General features: G+C 38.7%; 2 protein-coding genes across 3 annotated transcripts in view; one reads left to right on the top strand and one right to left on the bottom strand.

Moving 5' to 3' along the window:
* ARSK (arylsulfatase family member K) overlaps positions 1-23374 on the bottom strand; it is a 57862-nt gene that overhangs the window by 26057 nt on the left and 8431 nt on the right. The window contains exon 3 of the mRNA XM_055565105.1: positions 19888-20047. Coding sequence (XP_055421080.1) covers positions 19888-20047 — 160 coding nt within the window. The remainder of the gene's footprint in view (positions 1-19887; positions 20048-23374) is intronic.
* SKIC3 (SKI3 subunit of superkiller complex) overlaps positions 4484-23374 on the top strand; it is a 129855-nt gene continuing 110964 nt past the window's right edge. Inside the window, exon 1 of one of the 2 annotated variants that reach the window (XM_055565100.1) lies at positions 4484-4620. The gene's annotated coding sequence lies outside the window, so the exon portion shown is untranslated. The remainder of the gene's footprint in view (positions 4621-23374) is intronic. The other variant, XM_055565075.1, reaches the window with a different exon arrangement.

The following is a 23374-nucleotide window of genomic DNA, read 5'->3' as shown; positions in this document are numbered from 1 at the left end:
CCCTTCTCCTCCTGCCCTCTATCTTTCCCAGCATCAGAGTCTTTTCCAATGAGTCAGTTCTTTGTATCTGGTGGCCAAAGTATTGGAGCTTCAGCTTCAGCATTAGTCCTTCCAATGAATATTTAGGACTGATTTCCTTTAGGATTGACTGGTTGGATTTCTTTGCAGTCCAAGGGACTCTCAAGAGTCTTCTCCAACACCACAGTTCAAAACCATCAATTCCTCGGTGCTCAGCTTTCTTTATGGTCCAACTCTCACATCCATACATGATCACTGGAAAAACTATAGCTTTGACTAGATGGACCTTTGTTGGTAAAGTAATGTCTCTGCTTTTTTCAAAGCTTTTCTTCCAAGGAGCAAACATCATTTTATTTCATGGCTGCTGTCACCATCTGCAGTGATTTTGGAGCCCAAAAAATAAAGTCTCTCACTGTTTTCATTGTTTGTTTTCCCATCAATTTGCCATGAAGTGATGGGACCAGATGCCATGATCTTAATTTTTTGAATGTTGAGTTTTAAGTCAAGGTTTTCACTCTCCTCTTTCACTTTAATCAAGAGGCTCTTTAGTTCTTCTTCACTTTCTGCCATAAGGGTGGTGTCATCTGCATAGCTGAGGTTATTGATATTTATCCCAACAATCTTGATTCCAGCTTGAGCTTCATCCAGCCTGGCGTTTCGCATGATGTACTCTGCATATAAGTTAAATAAGCAGGGTGACAATATACAGCCTTGACATACTCCTTTTCCTATTTGGAACCAGTCTGTTGTTTCATGTCCAGTTCTAACTGTTGCTTCTTGACCTGCATATAGGTTTCTCAGGAGGCAAGTCAGGTGGTCTGGTATTCCCATCTCTTTCAGAATTTTCCACAGTTTATTGTGATCCATACAGTCAAAGGCTTTGGTGTAGTCAATAAAGCAGATGTAGATATTTCTCTGGAATTTTCTTGCTGTTTTGATGATCAGGCAGATGTAGGTAATTTGATCTCCGGTTCCTCCCCCTTTTCTAAATCCAGCTTGAACATCTGGAAGTTCGTGGTTCACGTACTGTTGAAGCGTCATTTGGAGAATTTTGAGCTTTACTTTACTAGCGTGTGAACTGAGTGCAACTGTGTGATAGTTTGAGCATTCTTTGGCATTGCCTTTCTTTGGGATTGGAATGAAAACTGACCTTTTCCAGTCCTGTGGCCACTGCAGAGTTTTCCAGATTTGCTGGCATATAGAGTGCAGCTCTTCACAGCATCATCGTTTAGGATTGGAAATAGCTCAACTGGAATTCCATCACTTCCACTAGCTTTGTTAGTAGTGATTCTTCCTAAGGCCCACTTGACTTTACATTCCAGGATATTTGGCTCTAGGTGAGTGATCACACTATCGTGGTTATCTGGTAAGATCTTTTTTGTACATTCTTCTGTGTATTCTTGCCACCTCTTCTTAACATCTTCTGCTTCTATTAGGTCCATACCATTTCTGTCCTTTATTGGGCCCATCTTTGCATGAAATGTTCCCTTGGTATCTCTGATTTTCTTCAAGAGATCTCTAGTCTTTCCCATTCTATTGTTTTCCTCTATTTCTTTGCACTGATTACTGAGGAAGACTTTCTTATCTCTCCTTGCTATTCTTTGGAACTCGGCATTCAAATGGATATATCTTTCCTTTTCTCCTTTGCCTTTAGCTTCTCTTCTTTCCTCAGTTATTTGTAAGGCCTCCTCAGACAACCATCCTGCTTTTCTGCATTTCTTTTTCTTGAGGATGGTCTTGGTCACTGCCTCCTATACAATGTCACAAACCTCCATTCATAGCTCTTCAGGCACTCTGTCTATCAGATCTAATCCCTTGAATCTATTTCTCACTTCCATTGTATAACCATAAGGGATTTGATTTAGGTCATTCCTGAATGGTCTAATGGTTTTCCCTGCTTTCTTCAATTTAAGTCTGAATTTGGCAATAAGGAGTTCATGGTCTGAGCCACAGGCAGCTCCTGGTCTTGTTTTTGCTGACTGTATAGAGCATCTCCATCTTTGGATGCAAAGACTATAATCAATCTGATTTTGGTGTCGACCATCTGGTGATGTCCATGTGTAGAGTCTTCTCTTGTGTTGTTGGAAGAGGGTATTTGCTATGACCAGTTGTTCTCCTGAAAAAATTCTGTTGGCCTTTGTCCTGCTTCATTCTGTACTCCAAGGCCAGATTTGCCTGTTACTCCAGGTATCTCTTGACTTCCTACTTTTGCATTCCAGTCTCCTATGATGAAAAGGACATCTTTTTTGCGTGTTATTTCTAGAAGGTCGTGTAGGTCATCATAGAACCGTTCGACTTCAGCTTCTTCAGCATTACTTGTTGGGGCATAGACCTGGATTACTGTGATATTGAGTGGCATAACTGTTCAGGAAGCAATTTCTAAGAAGCCTGTTTTTTATGAGTTTTTGTTAAGGCAAACAACTCTGAAATACCTTATCAATTAAGAAAAGAGCTTAAAAAATTCAAACACCAACATAGAAATAAAGACTTTTTAATATTAAAACATAACACTCCACATAATGGAAACTTCAAACCACACAAAGTAGCTAATGGTTCATAGGTGAACTAAATAGAACTTTTATCTGCCTCTTGAAGACAGATAAATAAGTTTAAGCAACTGTAATAAAAACATAATTTTTCACAGTAGATACTCAGTATCATGCTTAGTCACTCAGTTGTGTCCAACTCTTTGTGACCCCATGGACTGTAGCTCGCCAGGCTATGAAATTCTCCAGGCAAGAATATGCAAGTGGGTTGCCATTTCCTTCTCCAGTGGATCTTCCCTACCCAGGGACTGAACTCATGTCTCTTGCCCTGGCAGGTGGATTCTTTATTACTGAGCCACCAGGGAAGCAGATATTCAATATAGTTTGATAAAAGTAATGAAAACCAGAATCTCAGCAGAATTATATCTAAGAGATTCTAGTTAATTCTGTATAGCAAATGGAAATCCCTAAAACAGTAAGTATGGTAAAAGTTGTCACACTACCAAACAATGTAACAGTTTCTCAATCTTTCGTTTATATCATTGCTGAATGAGAAAACCCTGTGTGATCATTATTATTGCAGAAGAGTGGGATGCCAGGGGTTTATCACACCAGCAATACTTGTGGTAGAGCTCTACGATTTTGTGGTAAGCATAAATAGCTCACTGAGATTCATACAAACTGTTTAGGAACCAAAGTGCTTTCTTTTCAACCAAGGAGTATTTTATGGGAACAAATGGCTGAGAAATGATTACAGGGAACAAGGACATTACAGGAAACCTTCTAATGCAACCTAATTAGTTGTCCAGTGTGATATTGTGATTTATAATGAAAAGTATATATTTGGTTTCCATCACTGATTCTGATACAATTTCCTAAAATCCTCAGAATTTTCTAAGAGATGAAACCAACCAAAGTGTCTTCTGTTAATGGGGTTACTTTTGCACCTTACCTGGGTTGGGGCCTGTTTGCCCTAAACAACAAAGAGATTAGAGGGTTGACATTTTTAGTCCTATTGCCTGCCTCTGACCTCCAGGGAGGGAGGAGATTGGAGAGGGAATCGAAATTGATTTCAATTACCAGTGGTCAGTGATCTAATCAATCACGTCTCCCTATAAGGGCTTCCCAGGTGGCGCTGGGGTAAAGAGCCTGCTTGTCAATGCAGGAGATGTAAGAGACACTAGTTTAGTCCCTGGGCTGGGAAGAAATCCCCTGGGAGGAGGGTATGGCAACCTCCATTTTGGTTAGAGAATCCCATGGACAGAGGAGCCTGGCAGGCCACAGTCCATAGCATCGCAAAGAGTTGGACATGACCGAAGTGACTTAGCATGCACACACACCTCCCTATAAAATCCAAAAAATGAGAGGGTGGAGGGAGGGGTGGAAGAGGGGTGGGCTTAGAAGGGCACATGAAAGCATCGTGCCCTTTCCCCAGGCATCTTTTACATTTGGCTGTTTCTGAATTATATCCTTTTATAATAAACTGGGCTTCCCTGGTGGCTCAGATGGTAAAGCATCTGCCTGCAACGCGGGAGACCTGGGTTCAATCCCTGGGTTGGAAAGATCCCCTGAAGAACAAAATGGCAACCCACTCCAGTACGCTTGCCTGGAAAATTCCATGATGGAGGAGCCTGGTAGGCTACGGTCCATGAAATTGCAGAGTCGGACACTACTGAACAACCTCACTGGTTCATAATAAACTGGTAATCTAGTAAGTAAAATGTTCCTCTGAGTTCTGTGAGCCACTGTAGCAAATTAACCCAAGGAAGAGGTCATGGGACCCTCTGATTTTACAGTTGGTCAAGTCACAAGCATAGGTGGCAAGCCTGGACATGTGATTTGCGTCTGAAGTGGGGTAGTGGGGGCCGTCTTGTATACTGAACCCTCAACTTGCGGAACTGAGCTAAATTTCAGGACACTCTGGAGTTGGGGGCAGAGCCCTGAATGGTGATCAGAGCCTTTACTAGGCTCTGGATTGACACAGGTGTAGACTGTTGCTCTGGTTGGGCTAACCAGCCTCCTCAGTCATGAGTGAGCCTAGAACGTCTCAAGGAAAGATCGTGCTTGAAAGATGGCTATATTGAACTCAGATTACCATCTTTTGCCACAGCAATGAGTAAGTGTGATTTCATTTAATCCTTCTGGCAAAGTTATGCCCCTTTCCTTTTTTTTTCCTTTTAATAGTTCTTTGTTTCTAAGGTTCTTTTTGGCCCAGGTTGGTCCCCTTAAGGATAAAAAGGCTTAAATCAACTTAATTTTGGCCCAGTCTTACTATTACAACTAATTTCAAACTTAGCTCCATTTTTGCCATTTTTTCTAAATAACATGTGATTTACCCTCCTATCTTAGTGGCATCTTCTTTTGTCTGTTTCTGAACGTGTGGGCTTTTGGCATGATTCCTATAACTGCTGGAAGTGGAGTATAACAAATGCTTTCATCATTACTAGGGCAGCAGAGACAGGATTATGGTTGAAGGTAAAGGTTCCTCTCTCCCAATTTTCCCTTTTGCCTCTTTCTGGCTATCCCAAGACTCCTGAGTAACCTAGCTGATCAAGAGGGTAATACTTTGATTGATTAGTTGACCCATGTTCAAGCATTGTGCCTAAGTATAAAGTAACAACTTTTTTTATAACTTAAAAAACATTTAGGACTTTTTATATATTCAATACATATTAATGCATGTGTGCATGCTAAGTCACTTCAGTTGTGTCCAACTCTGTGGGACCCTATGGGCTGTAGCCCACCAATCTCTTCTGTCCATGGGATTTCCCAGGCAAGAATACTGGAGTGGGTTGCCATTTCCTTCTCCAGGGGAATCTTCTTGGCCCAGGGATCGAACCCATTGCCTCCTGCAGCTCCTACACTGCAGGCGGATTCTTCACTGCTGAGCCACCAGGGAAGCCTGGTACATACTAACAGTTATAATCAGTGTTGATTCACTGTTCTGCTCTCACTGCTCCCTGGGCCAGCCTGGGCCCCTGTTACACGGATGTGGTATAAGCAGTAGGTGCTCCAGGAGCTGCACCTCTCAGTTCAGAGTCCCTTTTCCCAGCCCAAAGTTCCCTTGGCAAGTAATACTAATGAGGAAAATGGGGAAAGACAATGTGAATATACAACCGCATCACTGACGGCAATTACTGTGACAGAACTGCCATCAGCACCTGAGAGCTCAGTAGGTAAAGAATCCGCCTGCAATGCAGGGGACCCTGGGTTGATTCCTGGGTCGGGAAGATCCACTGGAGAAGGGATAGGCTACCACTCCAGTATTCTTGGGCTTCCCTGGTGGCTCGGCTGGTGAAGAATCCACCTGCAATGCGGGAGACCTGGGTTCGATCCCTGGGTTGGGAAGATCCCCTGGAGAAGGGAAAGGCTACCACTCCAGTATTCTGGCCTGGAGAATTCCATGGACTATGGGGTTGCAAAGAGTCAGATGCAACTTTCACTTTTTCACTATGACAGAAAGATAACTCTTAAAGTTATAATTTTCTCTACTAAACAACCAATGTTTTCATCCCTCTTTAACCGGGTCAAACTGTTGCACCAGGAAACATTATCTTTTGACCATGTGCTTAGACCTGTTTTGTATTACTGCTCAGCACTGCATCCCCTGACCTCCTACTCTCCGTGACTTGCTATAACCTCCTCGAAATAGAAAACTTTCTCATTAGTTGCTCACTGAGGGTATTTGGGACAAATTTCTTTTCATCCCATTTCTGTGTACTTTGTCTGGAATATTAAGAGTGTGCTTTCAATCAGGACAATAATAATAATAATAATAAAAAGGCTTGTATTTATGGTGAGGAATGAAAACTACCTGTGGTTTAGATCAGCAGTCCCTAAGCTTTTTTTGGCACCAGGGACTGATTTCACAGAAGACAGTTTTTATACAGACCAGGGGTGGGGGCGGGGGGATGGTTTCAGGATGATTCAAGCACATTACATTTTGCACTTTATTTCTAATCTCATGCTGCCTTTGACCTGACAGGAGGTACTGGGGGAGCTTGGGGATCCCTGGTTTAAAGACTTTGATTCATTGACTCCTCTCATTATAAATTTACACTCTTACTTTGGCCACCTGATGAGCTGACTCATTTGAAAAGACCCTGATGCTGGGAAAGATTGAGGGCAGGAGGAGAAGGGGACGACAGAGGATGAGATGTTTGGATGGCATCACTGACTCAATGGACATGGGTTTGGGTGGACTCCGAGAGTTGGTGATGGACAGGGAGGCCTGGCGTGCTGCGGGTCATGGGGTCGCAAAGAGTTGGACACAACTGAGCGACTGAACTGAACTGAACTTGAAAATAGGCAGGAACATACAATGTACAGTTTCCTACATGCCAGCATTTCTTAGAGTGTGGCCCAGCCATCTCTGGGAGGTCCCCGAGAAGCTTTCAGGAGGTCCACGAGGTCAAAACTATTGTCATAATGATAGTAAGACTTTTTTTTGGTTGCTTTTTTTCTCTCCTGGGTGTACAGTAGTAGAGACCACTGTAATGAAGCCTCACGTGGGAGCATGGATGTGGAAGACACCTATCTCAAAGGAAACTGTTCTTTATAAACTTAGGCTTCAATGCGTCATTTTGCGCATATATACCAAATGCCCCTCCTAAGTGGTCCAAAGTTTATTTTACCTCTTTGAGGAAATGCAAGTGAGGCTTCTCAAAGGGATACAAAAGTAACCACGTGTTTCTGATAAAGGCATTCACAACTGACTATACCTTGGCTTACCTCCCTCTGAAGTCCAGTTCCTTACATCTTTGCTACTTCAAGCAGCATCAGCATCACCTTGTAAATAAGCAGAATTTCGAGCCCTGTCCCAGACCCACTGAACTGGAAAGGGCATTTACTGGGATGCCCAGCGGATCTGCATGTATGTCACATTTTGAGATGTGCTGCTCCACGTAACAGTGTGCTAATTTTTATGCTTAAGAGCCTCAATTTTTAGATGAGATAATTAAAATAGTTTCCATAGTAGCCCATGAATAAGAACTGGATCTATTCCAAAAAACAAGGTGATGGCTAAATGCACTGTCCAATGATCAGCAATTTTATTAATTCTTTTTTAACAGCAAAATCTCCTAATATGGATGGAAAATAAAACTAACATATTAGCAATGAATTATTGCATAACTCTGTATCTATGCCATTGTTGTGTGGGTTTTCTGTGCCAATGTGCCAAATTCTGCCACTGCAGTATTGGATACAGTCAGCCCACAGGTAGCACTGGGTGAATTTACATAGCAACAATAACCTTTGAAAAAATATCACACATTAAAATTGATGAGAAAATAATAGTTTTCTTTCAAAATGAATTAGGAGGCTAGGCATAAACCTTCAGCTTCCTAAGATTACTAAATAATTCAAGTGTCTCAGACTTTAAGAATTATATGGAAATGGATCTCTTTCTCTCACACAAAGAATCATTGTTCTTGACAGGACATTAACAGCTAATGTGTCTTGAATAAGTCTCTTGCATGGAAAAATTACAATTCTGAATCATGTCCTTGCAAATTTCACTATCAACCTAATAAATTCAATGAGAGAAAATGGAATTCATATTCATTCCCATTAAATGTTCTTCTCTCAAAGTTGAGAAACACACCATTTTTTTTAAAGGGACTGACAAGGCTGTCATCTATCTTTGCATATATTCATGATCACAAAACAGTGTTTTAGTTGAATGAATAATAATAGTTATTAATTCTGTGTTATTTTATTATATATTTATTGTAAATACATTTATGCAATTATACATTATTATACAATTGTATAATAGTAAATAAATTTCAAACAAAAGGTTTGTTTCTCTTGAGGTTGGGGGGTACTCAGGGGTTTCATGGACTTGAGGTTGTGAACTTTTTTGTAACCATTTTCTAGTCTGTTAGTGAATTCATCATTGTGGAAGCATCAATTTTTAGAACTTTGAATTCCTAGGTGACAGTGACTGTAGCCCTTAACAGAATATTTGCTGCAGTTTGGTTTCAAATAAAGACAGGCTTTTTGATTTAATTCAAGAAATAGTTACTGAATGTCTGCCATGTGCAAGGCATTGTGCTAGGCTGGAACTTGAGGTAACTCCCTTAGCAATCAAAATAATACTACCACCTCACATCTCCTCAAGCATAAACTCCTTCTACTACTATACTTCACAAAATTAAAGGACGATTTGCTACCTTGCGGAAAAAGCAACTGGGATAACATAGTTTGGATTTGATTATACCTCTAATGGTTTAGATCACATTGACTACTTACATCAGATAAGGAGGAGATTTTCATTACACTTTTAGAGTAATTTAACATCTCAACTTAAGTGACTAACATTTAAAATTTTTTGTAAGCTGTTGCCTTTCAGTATTATACAGAAAATACAACCTGGACAAAATGTCATCATATATGAAAGATAAAGTGGGTGGATTATCCCCCAGTAAATCTTTCATTAATAATTAACTAAGTAGTCTCTGCATTGAACATGTTACCATGTCCACAACCCTTGCTGAAGAGGTGACCCAGATGACTACACTGTGTAGGATTTAAGGTTTCTCCTATCTTGTCGATTGGCCAGGGGTGGGCAACTGACCTGCCGAGGACCAGACCCTCGGGTCCTTAATCTGGTCAGTGATTATGATGGAGTCTGGGATGAAACATGTGTTGAGCCCATCATCCTTGTTTATAGAATTTGAATTTGGAAAGAAAAACAGGTAACTGGTGATTCTCTAGAATGCAGCTATGAGGTTGAGAAAGTCAGTAAAAGGAGATGGAGCTTGAGTCAAAAAGCATCGTGCAGGTCAGAGTTCTAGCTGGAAGTGATGTAGCTGAGAAAAGACCCAGAGCTGAGACAAACAAGTCATAAGTTAACAACAGAGAACCAGGATAAAGTTCTCCTGACTCCTGCTTATTGAGGTCCTTAAAGCTGTATTAGAATCAGAATTATTCCCAGTTCCATCTTTTGAAGCTTCCCTGGTAGCTCAGATAGTAAAGAGTCCGCCTGCAATGCAGAACACCTGGGTTTGATTCCTGGGTCAGGAAGATTCCCTGGAAGAGGAAATGGCAACCCACTCCAGTATTCTTTCCTGGAGAATTCCATGGACAGAGGAGCCTGGTGGGCTACAGTCCATGGGTTCCCAAAGACTCGGACACGACTGAGTGACTAACACATTCATTTATTCCATCTCCTGAGATCAGTGTAACAACAGTCCCTGTTCTTAGGCTGATAATCCAAATTCCTTTTCACTGCATAATTAATCTTTTGATCCGTTTGCAAATCTTCAATCTATGTTTCTGAATATATGATTTACCAAGCCTATGAAGATACACAGTGGCTTTTTTGGAAATATTTTATCTTAAACCTAACGCAGGGCCTAGAAGGTAGGAAGAGCTTAATCATGATTGATATCATTATCCTCTAGGTCACTCTGATCAAATAAATTCATTTAAACTGGGTAACTTTCATGGTAATGGGGGTATGAATGACATCACTGTGGGAATTATTTAAAATCTCTTAGGTAACTAAAACTTGGCAGATTAGCTCAGTGAGTTACTGGACATGGTATACTAAGACAGCCAAGTTGTTGCTGTGATGTTTTCCAAACCACCTGCCCTTGTGTGGACAGAATTTCCTACTATGTGGGTTCTAATGAAAGGGGAAATGCCATTGTCCATTACAGAAGCTGAAGTGTGGGTGATGAGCCCTCCGGCTATGACCCCAGGCACCTGGGGAGTAGGCTAGTGACCTAGGTTGCCCATTTGACACCCAGGTCCTGGGATTCTGGATCTTGAGAGTGACAAAGACATAGGATCAGCTAGAGATGCGTGGCAGCAGCAGTGCCAGAGCTGCGGTGTTCTGACCGCCTGTTTCTGGGCACGACTTTGGGGTGCTCTCAGACCTGGAGCCTTTTCTGATTCCTGTTTTCTGATTCTAGGTTTCCAGCTTTGTTGATTCCAAGGATTGAGTTGAGATGAGTGACCTAAGGATTTTTTGTTTTTGTTTTTTTCATTTCTTGCTCAGGACTCAGTAGAGGGTAACCTAAGATTTTAGTGGGCAGTTTCTAACATGAATACTACCTAGAAATCTTGTCATTTGGGTTAAAATGTCAGCACAAAACTATCACTCATTCAAAAAAGTAGTTTTTTTTTCTTTAAATTAATTTGTTTATTTGGGTCTTCTAGGTCTTAGCTCTGGCATGTGAGATCTGGTTCCCTGACCGGGAATGGAACCTGGGCCCCTTGCATTAGGAGTGCAGAGTGCCAGCCACTGGACCACCAGGGAAGTCTCAAAAGTTCATAGTTTTATACTTTAAAGTGGATCAGTATTTTTATCTTTGCATCTACATATATATACATATATATATGTATATATATATATATATACCCAAAACTGCTTAAAAAATCAATTTATAGAAACAACAGTCAAGCTTAATATAGAAATAGGCGCTAAACTTTGGAGGATCCAGCAACGTTGTGTAGATATTCTGAGACAGTTTTGCTGTCGTAATCCTCCACTTCTTTTGAGGCTTGATACCCATAAATAACTTTACAAAACTATTACAAAATAGGATTGACATTTCTCTAGTGCAAAAGGTACTTTTAAGAGTCTGTAAGAAATGTCAGGGGAAGGACTGGACATACTGTCCTCTCAAAGGCATACTTTCAGAGCTTGAAAAGACTAGATTCTAATTGGAGCTTTTGTATGCAAAAAAAAAAAAAAAGTACTGCATATAACAATGAGAATTCTGAGAACTCTTATAGAAAAAAGCTACAAGTGATCTCAGACTGAAACACATTACAGGAATTGCTGCTTGAAGGTTTTTTTTTTTTGGCAAGTAAAGAAATTTTAATTTTTAGTGATTCAAACATGGATATTTCATATGCTAAATATTCAGTTTCTCAATATTCAGCTTTCTCACTTTGGCATTTATGAACCACAACTGTTTATTACTTTGTGAATTTTACAAAGATGATAAATAATATCTGTTGTGATTCTCTCGAAATTCAAATATCTCCAAGGTTTGATTACAAAAATTTGTCCTTTAAACAGTCACTTTTTGGTTTATTTTCAGTCCAGTTCTATAAGTCTAAATGCATCCTCTAATTCTTCCAACTTTCCAAGCCAGATCTATCTATAAGGTCATGGTAGGATATTTCTCAATCAGGTTTGAGAGAATTTATTAAATTCCCATAATCTTCTTTCTCCCAGACCTCTTTCTGCAATAATTTTTTTAAAAGTTCATTAGGAAATTTAGAAAAAAAAATCATTAACAAAAAGCAAATAAAAATCACTAATTCTACTACAGATGGACAACCACTCTAATATTTTGGCATGTACCTTCCCAGTTTTATCTAGTGTGTGTATGTACAATACATATTTCAAAAAAGGACATGCAACATACTGTTTCATAATTTTTTAATTAAATTATATGTTTTTGGAATACCTTTGTGTCAAATGCCATTAGGTATTCTCTACCAGTTTTCAATTGCTTTCTAATATTTTACTGTGTATATATCTACCTTAGTTTATTTAATGAATTCCCGGCTCAATTTTTTAAACATGTGTTAAGTATTTGACACTTAAGATTTGGGTACTTTTAATGAAATAATGAAAATGATAAGTAATTTTTGAAAATAAACACATTTCTTCAAAATGTTTTATAAAAGCATATGACAGAAATGAATAAATATCCTTTGCCACTGATTATAAAATTAGTTCTATGGAGGTCATGTGGGGCCAGTCATTTTTAGAAAGCTGAATTTTCCTGCAGCTTAGTTTCTTTAAAAAACACACAAACTCCCTCACATAGTTAATAATTTGGGTTACCACTGTGCTTTGCTTCCTAACTACTTTAATAACTAAGGATTGTCATGATGAAAACAAGCTATTATTCTGGTTTATAATATTTGCCCTTAGACTAAATTAGATCTCAATTTTTTTTTTAGTTCTTTTGTCTGCCATTAATGAGTTTTGTTCTTCCTGTGTTGACAGATACCAACTTTTAATTCCTCATCGGCTTGAGCAATATTTTTGCACATAATTTTTTTAAAACACATTCTTGTCTTGCTTGAGTCTAAAGAATACAGTAGATACTGTGGTTGTTGCTTTATTTTTAATCTTAAGAGTGCTGATTTACCTATGTTCTTCCAGACATTTTAATATTCTTCTTTAGAAACTGTAGGATGAGTTAAATTTTTAATATATTCCTTATACAGTAAGTATCTTGCTTTTTCTGTTTTTTTTTTTTTTTTATACCTTACTTTTGAAATTCTGCATTCTGGCATTATATTAGAAAAAGAGCCAGATTCTTCATGGCTAACTGGAATAGGATGTAGTCAGTGAAAGAGCCAAGTGGCAGGATGGAAAGACTACTTAGAAAACAAGTGAAACTGTGAAAGGAGACAAGTTGGATCAATCAAGTAATTACATGAACTCCAAAATCTGATCTAAAATCACCACAGGACTTGATCAGAGGGCAAGAAATATGTTCAAGGATGAAAAGAATAGAACAGAACTACTCCAAGGTTAATTATTATTTTTTTTTTTTACAGAACAAAAATTTTATGGAGATTCTCATATTCAGCTTCTCTGATGAAACAGGCAGGCTGTTTTCTGCCAGTGCCTCAGCTTGCTCAAGTCCTTCTCACATATTAAAGTTTTACCTTTCATGGTTTCCTTACAGGAATTCGGGTTTATCCAGTGTCTTCCAAAGGGTTTTCAGTTTCCTACTTGGTTGCATTTGTTCAGAAGTCTTCTTCCTGTCCTCCACCTAAGCCTATTGATGTTCTACTTTTGCAAGTTTATCAAATCTAAAAGGCTAGTAATATGAAATGTACTCTTTTGAAAAATATATACTATTAAGAGAAAACACTACCAAGAAGACTATAACAGAATTTTGTAGTCATCAATTGTAAGATGCATTGCAACTTCAGATATGTTAAATTGTGGAAAAAAAAATGTGCACCTTAGAATAGACAAAATGTAGTACTTTACAGCTTTTTCTCCCACCCCTTGAAAAAAAATCTGGATGTGTTTGCTTCTTCCTTTAAACATAACTCACCATATTTTGTCCTATACTGTAATTTTTTTAGACTTTTAAAAAAAATCTCATGTTTTAAACCGTAAGTCACTTTAGCCAGGTCGTATCTGGCTAATGCTAATGTTAAATTAAAAAGTGAAATCTCCACCTTATTAGATATCTTCAGGTTCTTCGAAAAGTAGATTGGAATAAATTCCATGAATGGTCAGCACTGGCAAAAGGGGGAGATACACTTCACTGAGAGCAGCTATACACAGGACGTTAAACTTGAGTAATTAAATGGGAAAAAATCCAAGAATCGTAATGAAATTGTAGACTTAGAACTATCACTGGTATTCCAAGAAACTGACATAGGAGTTATGGTAGACAGTATTCTGAAGATAGCCCCAGTAGCTGCTTCAGCCAGAATTTGCTAGATATCAGAAGCGAGGGTTCTGGAGCAATAAAATAAAATAATAGCAGGCTTTTTCACTATCAGCAGTCATTCTGGCAATGTACTCAGAATAATGCAAGCTGTTTTAGATACTGAATTTCATTAAAAACAACAAGGTATGTAGCTGTGGGGTTCTAAAAATGCTTCTAAAATGACCAGAGAAATGGATATCTTTTTCCATTATAAGGAAAAGAATAAAATACACTCCTCTTTAGTATGGATAAATCTGATCTAAGGCAGGTAGGATCCTGTTGTTATTGTTTAGTTCCTAAGTTGTGTCCGACTCTGCGACCCCATGGACTGTAGCCTACCAGGCTCCTCTGTCCATGGGATTTTTCAGGCAAGAATATGGGAGTGGGTTGCCATTTCCTTCTCCAGGAGATCTTCCTGACCTGGGATCAAATCCAGGTCTCCTACATTGGCAGGGAGATTCTTTACCACTGAGCCACCTGGGAAGCCCCACGTACGATCTTAGATTATACAGTTAAAATAAAAGTAGAAATGGATGAGATAAACACAGACTTATTCATTGGGCTGCAGAATTGAAAGGGACCCTATGGTTGCTGTTCGAGTTCTGCTGCTTCCCTCTAGGCCACTTAGGTTCTAGTTAGAAAGCCTGTGCTTCTGGTCTGGAGGCCAAGGGAACAAGAAGATGTGAGAGCAGCCCATGGTTTGCCACCTTTTGCCGGTTGTCAAGCTCAAGCTAAAAAGTTTGCCATAGCAATTCTCTCACTTGGGAAGTAGGCTTCTAATTTTTCATTTGTCTCATGGGATTAAGTACGGCCTATTGTGACAGGTTTCAGAAACACATTAAGACACATGAATTGAGAACATTTATGCAGTAAGATGAGAACAACAGGAGTAAGATGAAGTGCCAGGGCATCTGATTTTAGGTTTTAAACTTTTAGCTAGGAAAGATAGGACAGCAGTTTGCTTATATTTGCTCCTGATTTGCTTAAATTTGCCACTAGAGTATAAGTTCCATGAGGCTAGAGATTTTTGTGTTTTGATCACTACAGTATTCCCATGACTTAAAAATAGCATCTGGGACTCTGTAGGTGGGTTAATAAGTATTTTCTGAACGGGTGTTCCATACATGATTTTACCCTTGTAACTTTAGTAAGGATCATCTTAGTCTTAGTATTTTAAGGAATGTTACTTAATGTTTATCTTCTTTAATGTACTGATCTTAGAAATCTAGTTTTTAAAATATCTATAAAAATCAATTACTCAAGACCTTCTAATTCTATACACTTCTAAATTAACATTTTCCTTGATTTTGTTGATTCTAAAAAAAACTGAAATACTACTGTTAAGTGGATCTTAACCCTTAGAATATGGGACAATAAATAAAATTAAAAATGCAAGTTGGTGACTGCAACCATGAACTTAAAAGATGCTTGCTTCTTGGAAAAAAAGTTATGCTCAACATAGACAGCATATTAAAAAGCAGAGACATTACTTTACTGAGGTCCATCTAGTCAAAGCTATGATTTTTCCAGTAGTCATACACGGATGTGAGTTGGACTATAAAGAAAGCTGAATGCTGAAGAATTGATGCTTTTGACCTGTGGTATTGTAGACTCTTGAGAGTCCCTTGAACTCAAGGAGATCCAACCAGTCCATCCTAAAGGAAATCAGTCCTGAATATTGATCAGAAGGACTGATGCTGAAGCAGAAGCTCCAATACTTTGGTCACTTGATACAAAGAACGGACTCATTGGAAAAGACCCTGATGCTGGGAAAGATTGAAGGCGGGAGGAGAAGGGGATGACAGAGAATGAGATGGTTGGATGGCACCACCGACTTGACAGACATGAGCCTGAGCAAGCTCTGGGAGCTGGTGATGGACAGGGAGGCCCGGCATGCTGCAGTCCAAGGGCGGGCAAAGAGTTGGACATGACTGAGTGACTAAACTGAACTGAAAATGCCAGTGATGCCTTGCAGTGTGACATTCCTAAGGCCATGATGATGAGTATAAAGTATTTAGCTTGAGATCATGGTTCCTCACCCTTTGCACTACTGACGTTTTCAGCTTGTTAGTTTTTTGTTTGGGGAATTGGCGGCAACCTTGGCCTCTACCGTCTCGATGGCAGCAGCATTCCCCCTGTGCTGTCAACCAAAAGTGTCTGCAGACGCTGTCAAGAGTCTTGTGGGGGTGTCAAAAATTGCCCTTGATTGAGACCACTGTTTGAGACTTTGGGGATGTGATGACAAAAGTTTTACCCCATAGAGAAAGTGATCAAAACACCTTAAGAATTAAGTACACGTTTCCTTTCAATTGCTAAGAAGATACAGAAAATTTGAACCTAATTAGACTTATTATGAGCACAACACCTATAATGTGAGAGGGCAGATTAATATCAGGATTTTATAAACCATGTAACCGTACTCCAGTGAGGTCACAGAACTTCAGAAAGAAAGAATTTTTAGAGTCATCTAGTGTACACTCGATGGCACCCCACTCCAGTACTCTTGCCTGGAAAATCCCATGGACGGAGGAGCCTGGTAGGTTGCAGTCCATGGGGTCGCCAAGAGTCGGACATGACCGAGCGACTTCCCTTTCACTTTTCACTTTCATGCATCGGAGAAGGAAATGGCAACCCACTCCAGTGTTCTTGCCTGGAGAATCCCAGGGATGGGGGAGCCTGGTGGGCTGCTGTCTATGGGGTCACACAGAGTGACTTAGCAGCAGCTTAGCAGCAGTGTACACTCATTCAGTGAAACTGGCATCCTGAGTAGATAAATAACTTGCCCTGGTCTTATAGTTAGTAAGTGTCATCTTAACGAATGGTACCACCGACATGTGTTTAACAGTTGTCTGGAAGAAACAAGCATGTAGCCTTTAAAGTTCCCAGTCTGATGTAGTGTAGTATATACAGGAAGGGACACATAGCTGGATTAGTGTCCCTAAACTGGTACAAGAAGAAAGCATCACATGATGTCAAGAAAAGAAAGAGAATTAGAGCAATAAACTAAAGGGACTTGTAATCCTGGCTGAAAATACAAACAGGATCAAAAATTGCTTTACCACTTTCAGTGGTAAAGGTAGCACAATCTATCAAAAAACACTGAATGCACCTATTTATGATGTTTGATAGTGAGAGACCTTTTTTTTTAAAATTTATTTTTAATTGAAGCATAATTGCTTCACAGTACTGTGTTGCTTTCTACCAAACATCAACATGAGATATGTTTCCCCCCCTGAAACTCGTCTTTAAACTTGCACAGAAAAATCTGAAAGATACTGTGCTGTAACTCATGCAGACATGCCATTCACAGCAGCCTTAACCTATGTGTCAGTCAAGTGCCATACAGCAGGATTACAACCAGTCTTGACAGTTTATTTAAATTTCCTAAGGGTCGCAAAGAGTTGGACACAACTGAGCGACTGAACTGAACTGAAATGAACATAGATAGCATGTTAAAAAGCAAAGACATTACTTTGCCAACAAAGGTCCGTCTAGTCAAGGCTATGGTTTTTCCAGTGGTCATGTATGGATGTGAGAGTTGGACTATGAAGAAAGCTGAGCGTGGAACAATTGATGCTTTTGAACTGTGGTGTTGGAGAAGACTCTTGAGAATCCCTTGGACTGCAAGGAGATCCAACCAGTCCACTCTAAAGGAGATCAGTCCCGGGTGTTCTTTGGAAGGACTGATGCTAAAGTTGAAACTCCAATACTTTGACCACCTCATGCGAAGAGTTGACTCATTGGAGAGGACTCTGATGCTGGAAGGGATTGGGGGCAGGAGAAGGGGATGACAGAGGATGAGATGGCTGGATGGCATCACCGACTCAATGGACATGAGTTTGAGCAAGTTCCAGGAGTTGGTGATGGACAGGGAGGCCTGGCGTGCTGCGATTCATGGGGTTGCAAAGAGTCGGACATGACTGAGCAACTGAACTGAACTGAACTGAAGCTCTGGTGAGAGGATCAGTAAATGAAAATATGCTATAAGCAATTATTACATTGAAAACCATCTTTGATTTCCCAAATATCAATGTTTAAGTAGCTCTTTTCTTTTTATTGATTTTAACCCTAGGTAAAATAGAATATCATTGTTTATCAAATAATAAGCTATAACTTTTTATTCCATTCATTTATTCATTAACCAAAATATTTAACTGTGTGTCTATAATGTACAGGCACTATGATGGCAGTGGGAATAAAGTAGTACAAAGAAGAAACAGGATCTGTGCACTCCAAGAAAGATTATCCCATTGAGGAATAACATTTAGATCAAAGTTTAACCATCTCACACAGAGAGCAACAGTGATATGGAGTACATGGCGTTCAATCTTAGATTCTTTTTCATTATTGGACTGACTGAGGAAACAACAAAAACAAAAAAAAATTTCAAATATGATAATATGAATGGGTGTATCTGACTTTGGATTAACCTTACTTTCTAAAAAGTAGAAGGATTTTAAAGAGAAACTGGTAAAACTCCATGAAATGAGCACATACTATTTCATTTAGAATTCACCACAAAGAAATTTAAATAACATTATTTAATATTTAAATTTTATTTAAAAAAATTACTTAAATTTAAAGAAGTTAGCTTAAATAATAGCCCTAAGATTATACTGCTGGTTAATAGTAAACCAAGAAACTAGGATTCAAAAGTAGGCAATCTAATTCTAGATTTCTATTCTTACCCCCTATGCTTGTTGCCTAATTTTGAGGACTGAGTAAAATGAAAAAAAAGATTACAATAGAAAACTAAAGTTGGAGAGAACTGACAAAAGCAAGTAACAAGAAGATTATTGTCTATGAAACAAATTTTAAATAAATAAAGGATCCATTGTATATATAAATCAAAACTCATGGACTACATAATTTTATAGACCTTTAATGTTTAAGGAAAACAAAATTACTAGCATATAAGTAATTTCAGTATTTTAAGAAGGTTAAAGAAAGCTAAAGATTTAGCCCAATTAACACAATCTAGGGATTAAGAGATTTACTTTCAGCTTTGCGGAGAAATAAAAGAAGTCAAAAAGGGTACATGTATGTATTACAGTAGTGGGCTGTCTATGAAAATCACTAGAACACTTTCTAACACCATACACAAAAATAAACTCAAAATGGATTAAAGATCTAAATGTAAGACCAGAAACTATAAAACTCCTAGAGGAGAACATAGGCAAAACACTCTCTGACATACATCACAGCAGGATCCTCTATGACCCACCTCCCAGAATATTGGAAATAAAAGCAAAAATAAACAAATGGGACCTAATTAACCTTAAAAGCTTCTGCACATCAAAGGAAACTATTAGCAAGGTGAAAAGACAGCCTTCAGAATGGGAGAAGATAATAGCAAATGAAGCAACTGACAAACAACTCATCTCGAGAATATACAAGCAACTCCTACAGCTCAGCTCCAGAAAAATAAATGACCCAAAAGAACTAAATAGACATTTCTCCAAAGAAGACATACAGATGGCTAACAAACACATGAAAAGATGCTCAACATCACTCATTATCAGAGAAATGCAAATCAAAACCACTATGAGGTACCATTTCACGCCAGTCAGAATGGCTGCGATCCAAAAGTCTACAAGTAATAAATGCTGGAGAAGGTGTGGAGAAAAGGGAACCCTCTTCCACTGTTGGTGGGAATGCAAACTAGTACAGCCACTATGGAGAACAGTGTGGAGATTCCTTAAAAAACTGGAAATAGACCTGCCTTATGATCCAGCAATCCCACTGCTGGGCATACACACTGAGGAAACCAGAAGGGAAAGAGACACGTGTACCCCAATGTTCATCGCAGCATTTTTTAAAACTTTTTATTTTAGATTGACGTATAGCAGATCAGCAATGTAAAGATAGTTTAAGATGGACAGCAAAGGCTATCAGTCATATGTATACATATTCATTCTCCGCCAGAGAATCACTTTTATTTTAGTTTTTACCTGATGGAGTGATGTCCTGAAGTATAGTCCAGTTTTCCAAATTTTTGTGTTCTGTAGCCATGCTTCTCCATGACATCCATCCATGTTGTATAATTTGGATCTAAGCCCTTAAAGTTATTCCAAGATTCTGTTAAGTGAGTGAAGAGCCCACTCCACATTGCTGGTGGAAAAAAAATGGGATCAGTGTAAACAAAGCTTAACAATTTATTTTGATGACTGAGACAATTATACCAAGAGAGAAAAGAGATGACTAGTTCAGAGCTCAGGCTCTGCAATAAGATAGACCTGCATTAGGTGTTTTACCTAACATTTTTGATTGTTAACTCATTTTATTCAGGGGAAAACTGAAATGAGTTCCTATTTCTGCTTTACAGGTGAATCTCTAAGGCTTACAGGTCAGGTTGTTTAAGGTAAATAGATGGAATTAAATATAAAGCCTATCTTACTTGAGTTTCTTTCAATCATAAAAATAATCACTATGTATTTATTGGTCAACTTTCCACGTTGGTCAAATGAAGTACAGATCTCATTTCCCCAAAATTCCCAAGGATTTCCCTTGTTTCTTGTCTTGTTACCGGCTTGCCACAAAAAAGTTAAGTGTACTTTTTAGTTATGTCTTCTCTCTTATTTTCTACAGCTATGATTGTTTAGTCAATAAATCTTTTCCCAAATATTAACAGGACTAAACGGAGAAATAGACACAAATACTAGGGGACTTCAATACCCCCACTTTCAACAGCAAATAGATCTTTCAGACAGAAAATCAAAAAGGAAACACTAGACTACCTGTTAGAACAGATGGACTTAACATTTTCAGAACATTTCATCCAAACACACAGAAAGTACATTCTTTTCAAGTGCAAATGAAATATTCGCCAGGAATATCACGTTAGGTCATACAACAAGACTGAGTAATTCAATTTACTAAGACTTAAATTCTTAAGAATTTAAGAAATTTAAAAATCAATCAAGCATCTTTTCTGACCACAATGATATGAAACTAGAACCAATTACAAGAAGAAAACTGGAAAACTCACAAATATGTGGAGATTAAGCAACATGCTCCTAAACAACCAAAGGGCCAAAGAAGAAAAGAGAAAAAACGATTTCGAGACAAATGAAAATGGAAATACAGCACAGCAACACAAATGGCATGCAGCAAAAAGCATTTCTCAGAGGGAAGGTCATAGCTATAAATAACTTTCTGTGGTATCAGTCGTAATGTCTCCTCTTTAATTTCTGAGTCCTTTCTTTTTTTTTGGAAAGTATAGCTAAGGATTTGTCCATAAAAAAAAAAACGCCTTAGTTTTATTATCTTTTCTGTTGAGCTTTTAGTCTCTACTTCATTTATTTCCACTTTGATCTTTGTTTGTTTTCTTCTACTAACTTTGGGCTTAGTTTGTACTTTTTAAAAAATCACTTGCTCTGCAGCTATGTTCCAGTCATTGACCTTGGTCCTGGGGACACAGTGTTAGTAAGGCCCCAGTGTGTGGAGCTTAGCTTTGGTAGTTACCTCATTGTTGCTGCTTTTGTGGGAGGTAGCACTATGGCTATATATTGCTAAAAGTGCTGTGTGATGCACATAAACCTGATCTGACTGATTCAGTTCATGAAAATGTCCTTATTCTCTCTAGAATATGGTGTATACCTTAAACTAACACAGTGTTTTATGTCAATTATATCTCAGTAAAGCAGGGAAAAAAAGCCTTTTCCCTTTTCTGTGTACACATGTAGTAGGGTTGAATCCTTTTCTCATCTAACAAAATGCTTTCTTCATGAGAAGTGGAATAGGGTATCACCTGGCATTGAATCCCAACACTGCTAGACCTTTGATAAGTTATATAACCTTCCAGTACTTTAGTTTTCATCTGCAAAATGTTTATAACAACAATTTCCACTTTGTGACAATGTGGATAATTATATAAATTAAGACACGCAAAGGCAGTTAGAATATGGCCAGGCACGCAGTAAGAATGCAATACATGTGAGTTTTTATTACGATTATTCTCTTCTCTTTGTTCAAACTGTTCAAAATATACTTCTTCCAGGAAAAGGATCACCTAACATTTCTGAAGTCTTTAGAGTTCCTTGAGCACTTTTAAAAACCATTATCTCACTTGACGCTAGAACAGCCCTGTGAGGGACACAGCGCATACAGCATTCTGTGATTAGGAAACGGAGGGGCGCGCCTGACATAGTCCATTGAGGACCGGAACCCAGTCCTCACCTCACCCCAGTACAGCTCTCATTCCACGTGCTCAATAAAGAACAAAAAGTGAACAAAAGTGTTTGTAATACACCTGGTCCTTCATCATGGAAACATCATTTATAATACACTTTAGGTTTCTTTTAATCATCAGTGATTATATAGTTGGTAGTGCTGAAAACGTAGTCACAAAATAAAAACATGTGGCTCAAATCATGGAGAATATGATGTCAGGAACTTAACGGACAAAAGAAAATCATTGGGTGCTATTTATGAGTTCCAGTGCAAACCATCATAAAGTGGAAGAGAAAGACAACTCTATCAGAGAACAGAATTTATAAAAATGTCAATTGCTTCTTTTTTTCAGTTAGTCATGACTTAACTGCCTATTTCTTAAATTACTATAATAAAAGTAAACAGTTAGATTTGGGATAGAAGTGAATTGAGACCGAAGGAAAAAATATCTAATCTGCAATAATACAGAAAATTCCAGGTATACCTGAGAAGTTTTACTACTGTGTAGCTCAGATGCTAAAGAATCTGCCTGCAATACAGGAGACCTGGCTTCGATCCCCAGGTTGAGAAGATCCCCCGGAAAACGGAATGACAACCTACTCCAGTACTCTTGTCTGGAGAATCCCAAGGACAGATGAGCCTGGCGGGCTACAGTCCATGCGGTCACAAAGAGTCAGACACAACTGAGTGACTAACACTCCTTCAGTTCAGTTCCTTAGTATACTTTACAATCCCCTCCCAACTACTTATCTCTTACTGAAAAATTTAAATGGAACTCCTCTAGGAAATATAAGCATTTCCGAATTTGCCTGGAGAGTTGAGATTCTTAGTCACCAGTCATAAGGAAATGAAACAACAGACTTGAACTAAACACCATTTTAGGTGATAAAATTTCTACTCTTAAAAAAGCCCAATACCCAATATTGTTGTTTAGTCACTAACTCACGCCTCACTCTTTGCAACCCCATGGAGTTGCATGCTCCTCTGTCCATGTGATTTCCCAGGCAAGAATACCGGAGGGGCTGCCTTTTCCTTCACCAGGAAATCTTCCCAAGCCAGGGATCAAACTCACGTTTTCTGCATTAGGAGGCCGATTCTTTACCGCTGAGCCACGAGGGAAACCCCCAATACTCATTACATACCCTAAAACACACCTCACATATATTCAAAATTTTTTATTAGATGCCAAATATGATTTACTATCCTATTTTGGAGTATAATCTTTTAAAGTGTGAAAACATTTTCAGGGTGGGGCTACTTCCAGGA

The sequence above is a fragment of the Bubalus kerabau genome, chromosome 1, assembly GCF_029407905.1.
Source record: "Bubalus kerabau isolate K-KA32 ecotype Philippines breed swamp buffalo chromosome 1, PCC_UOA_SB_1v2, whole genome shotgun sequence".
NCBI lineage: Eukaryota > Metazoa > Chordata > Mammalia > Artiodactyla > Bovidae > Bubalus > Bubalus kerabau.
This window is presented reverse-complemented; position numbering and strand designations above follow the sequence as displayed.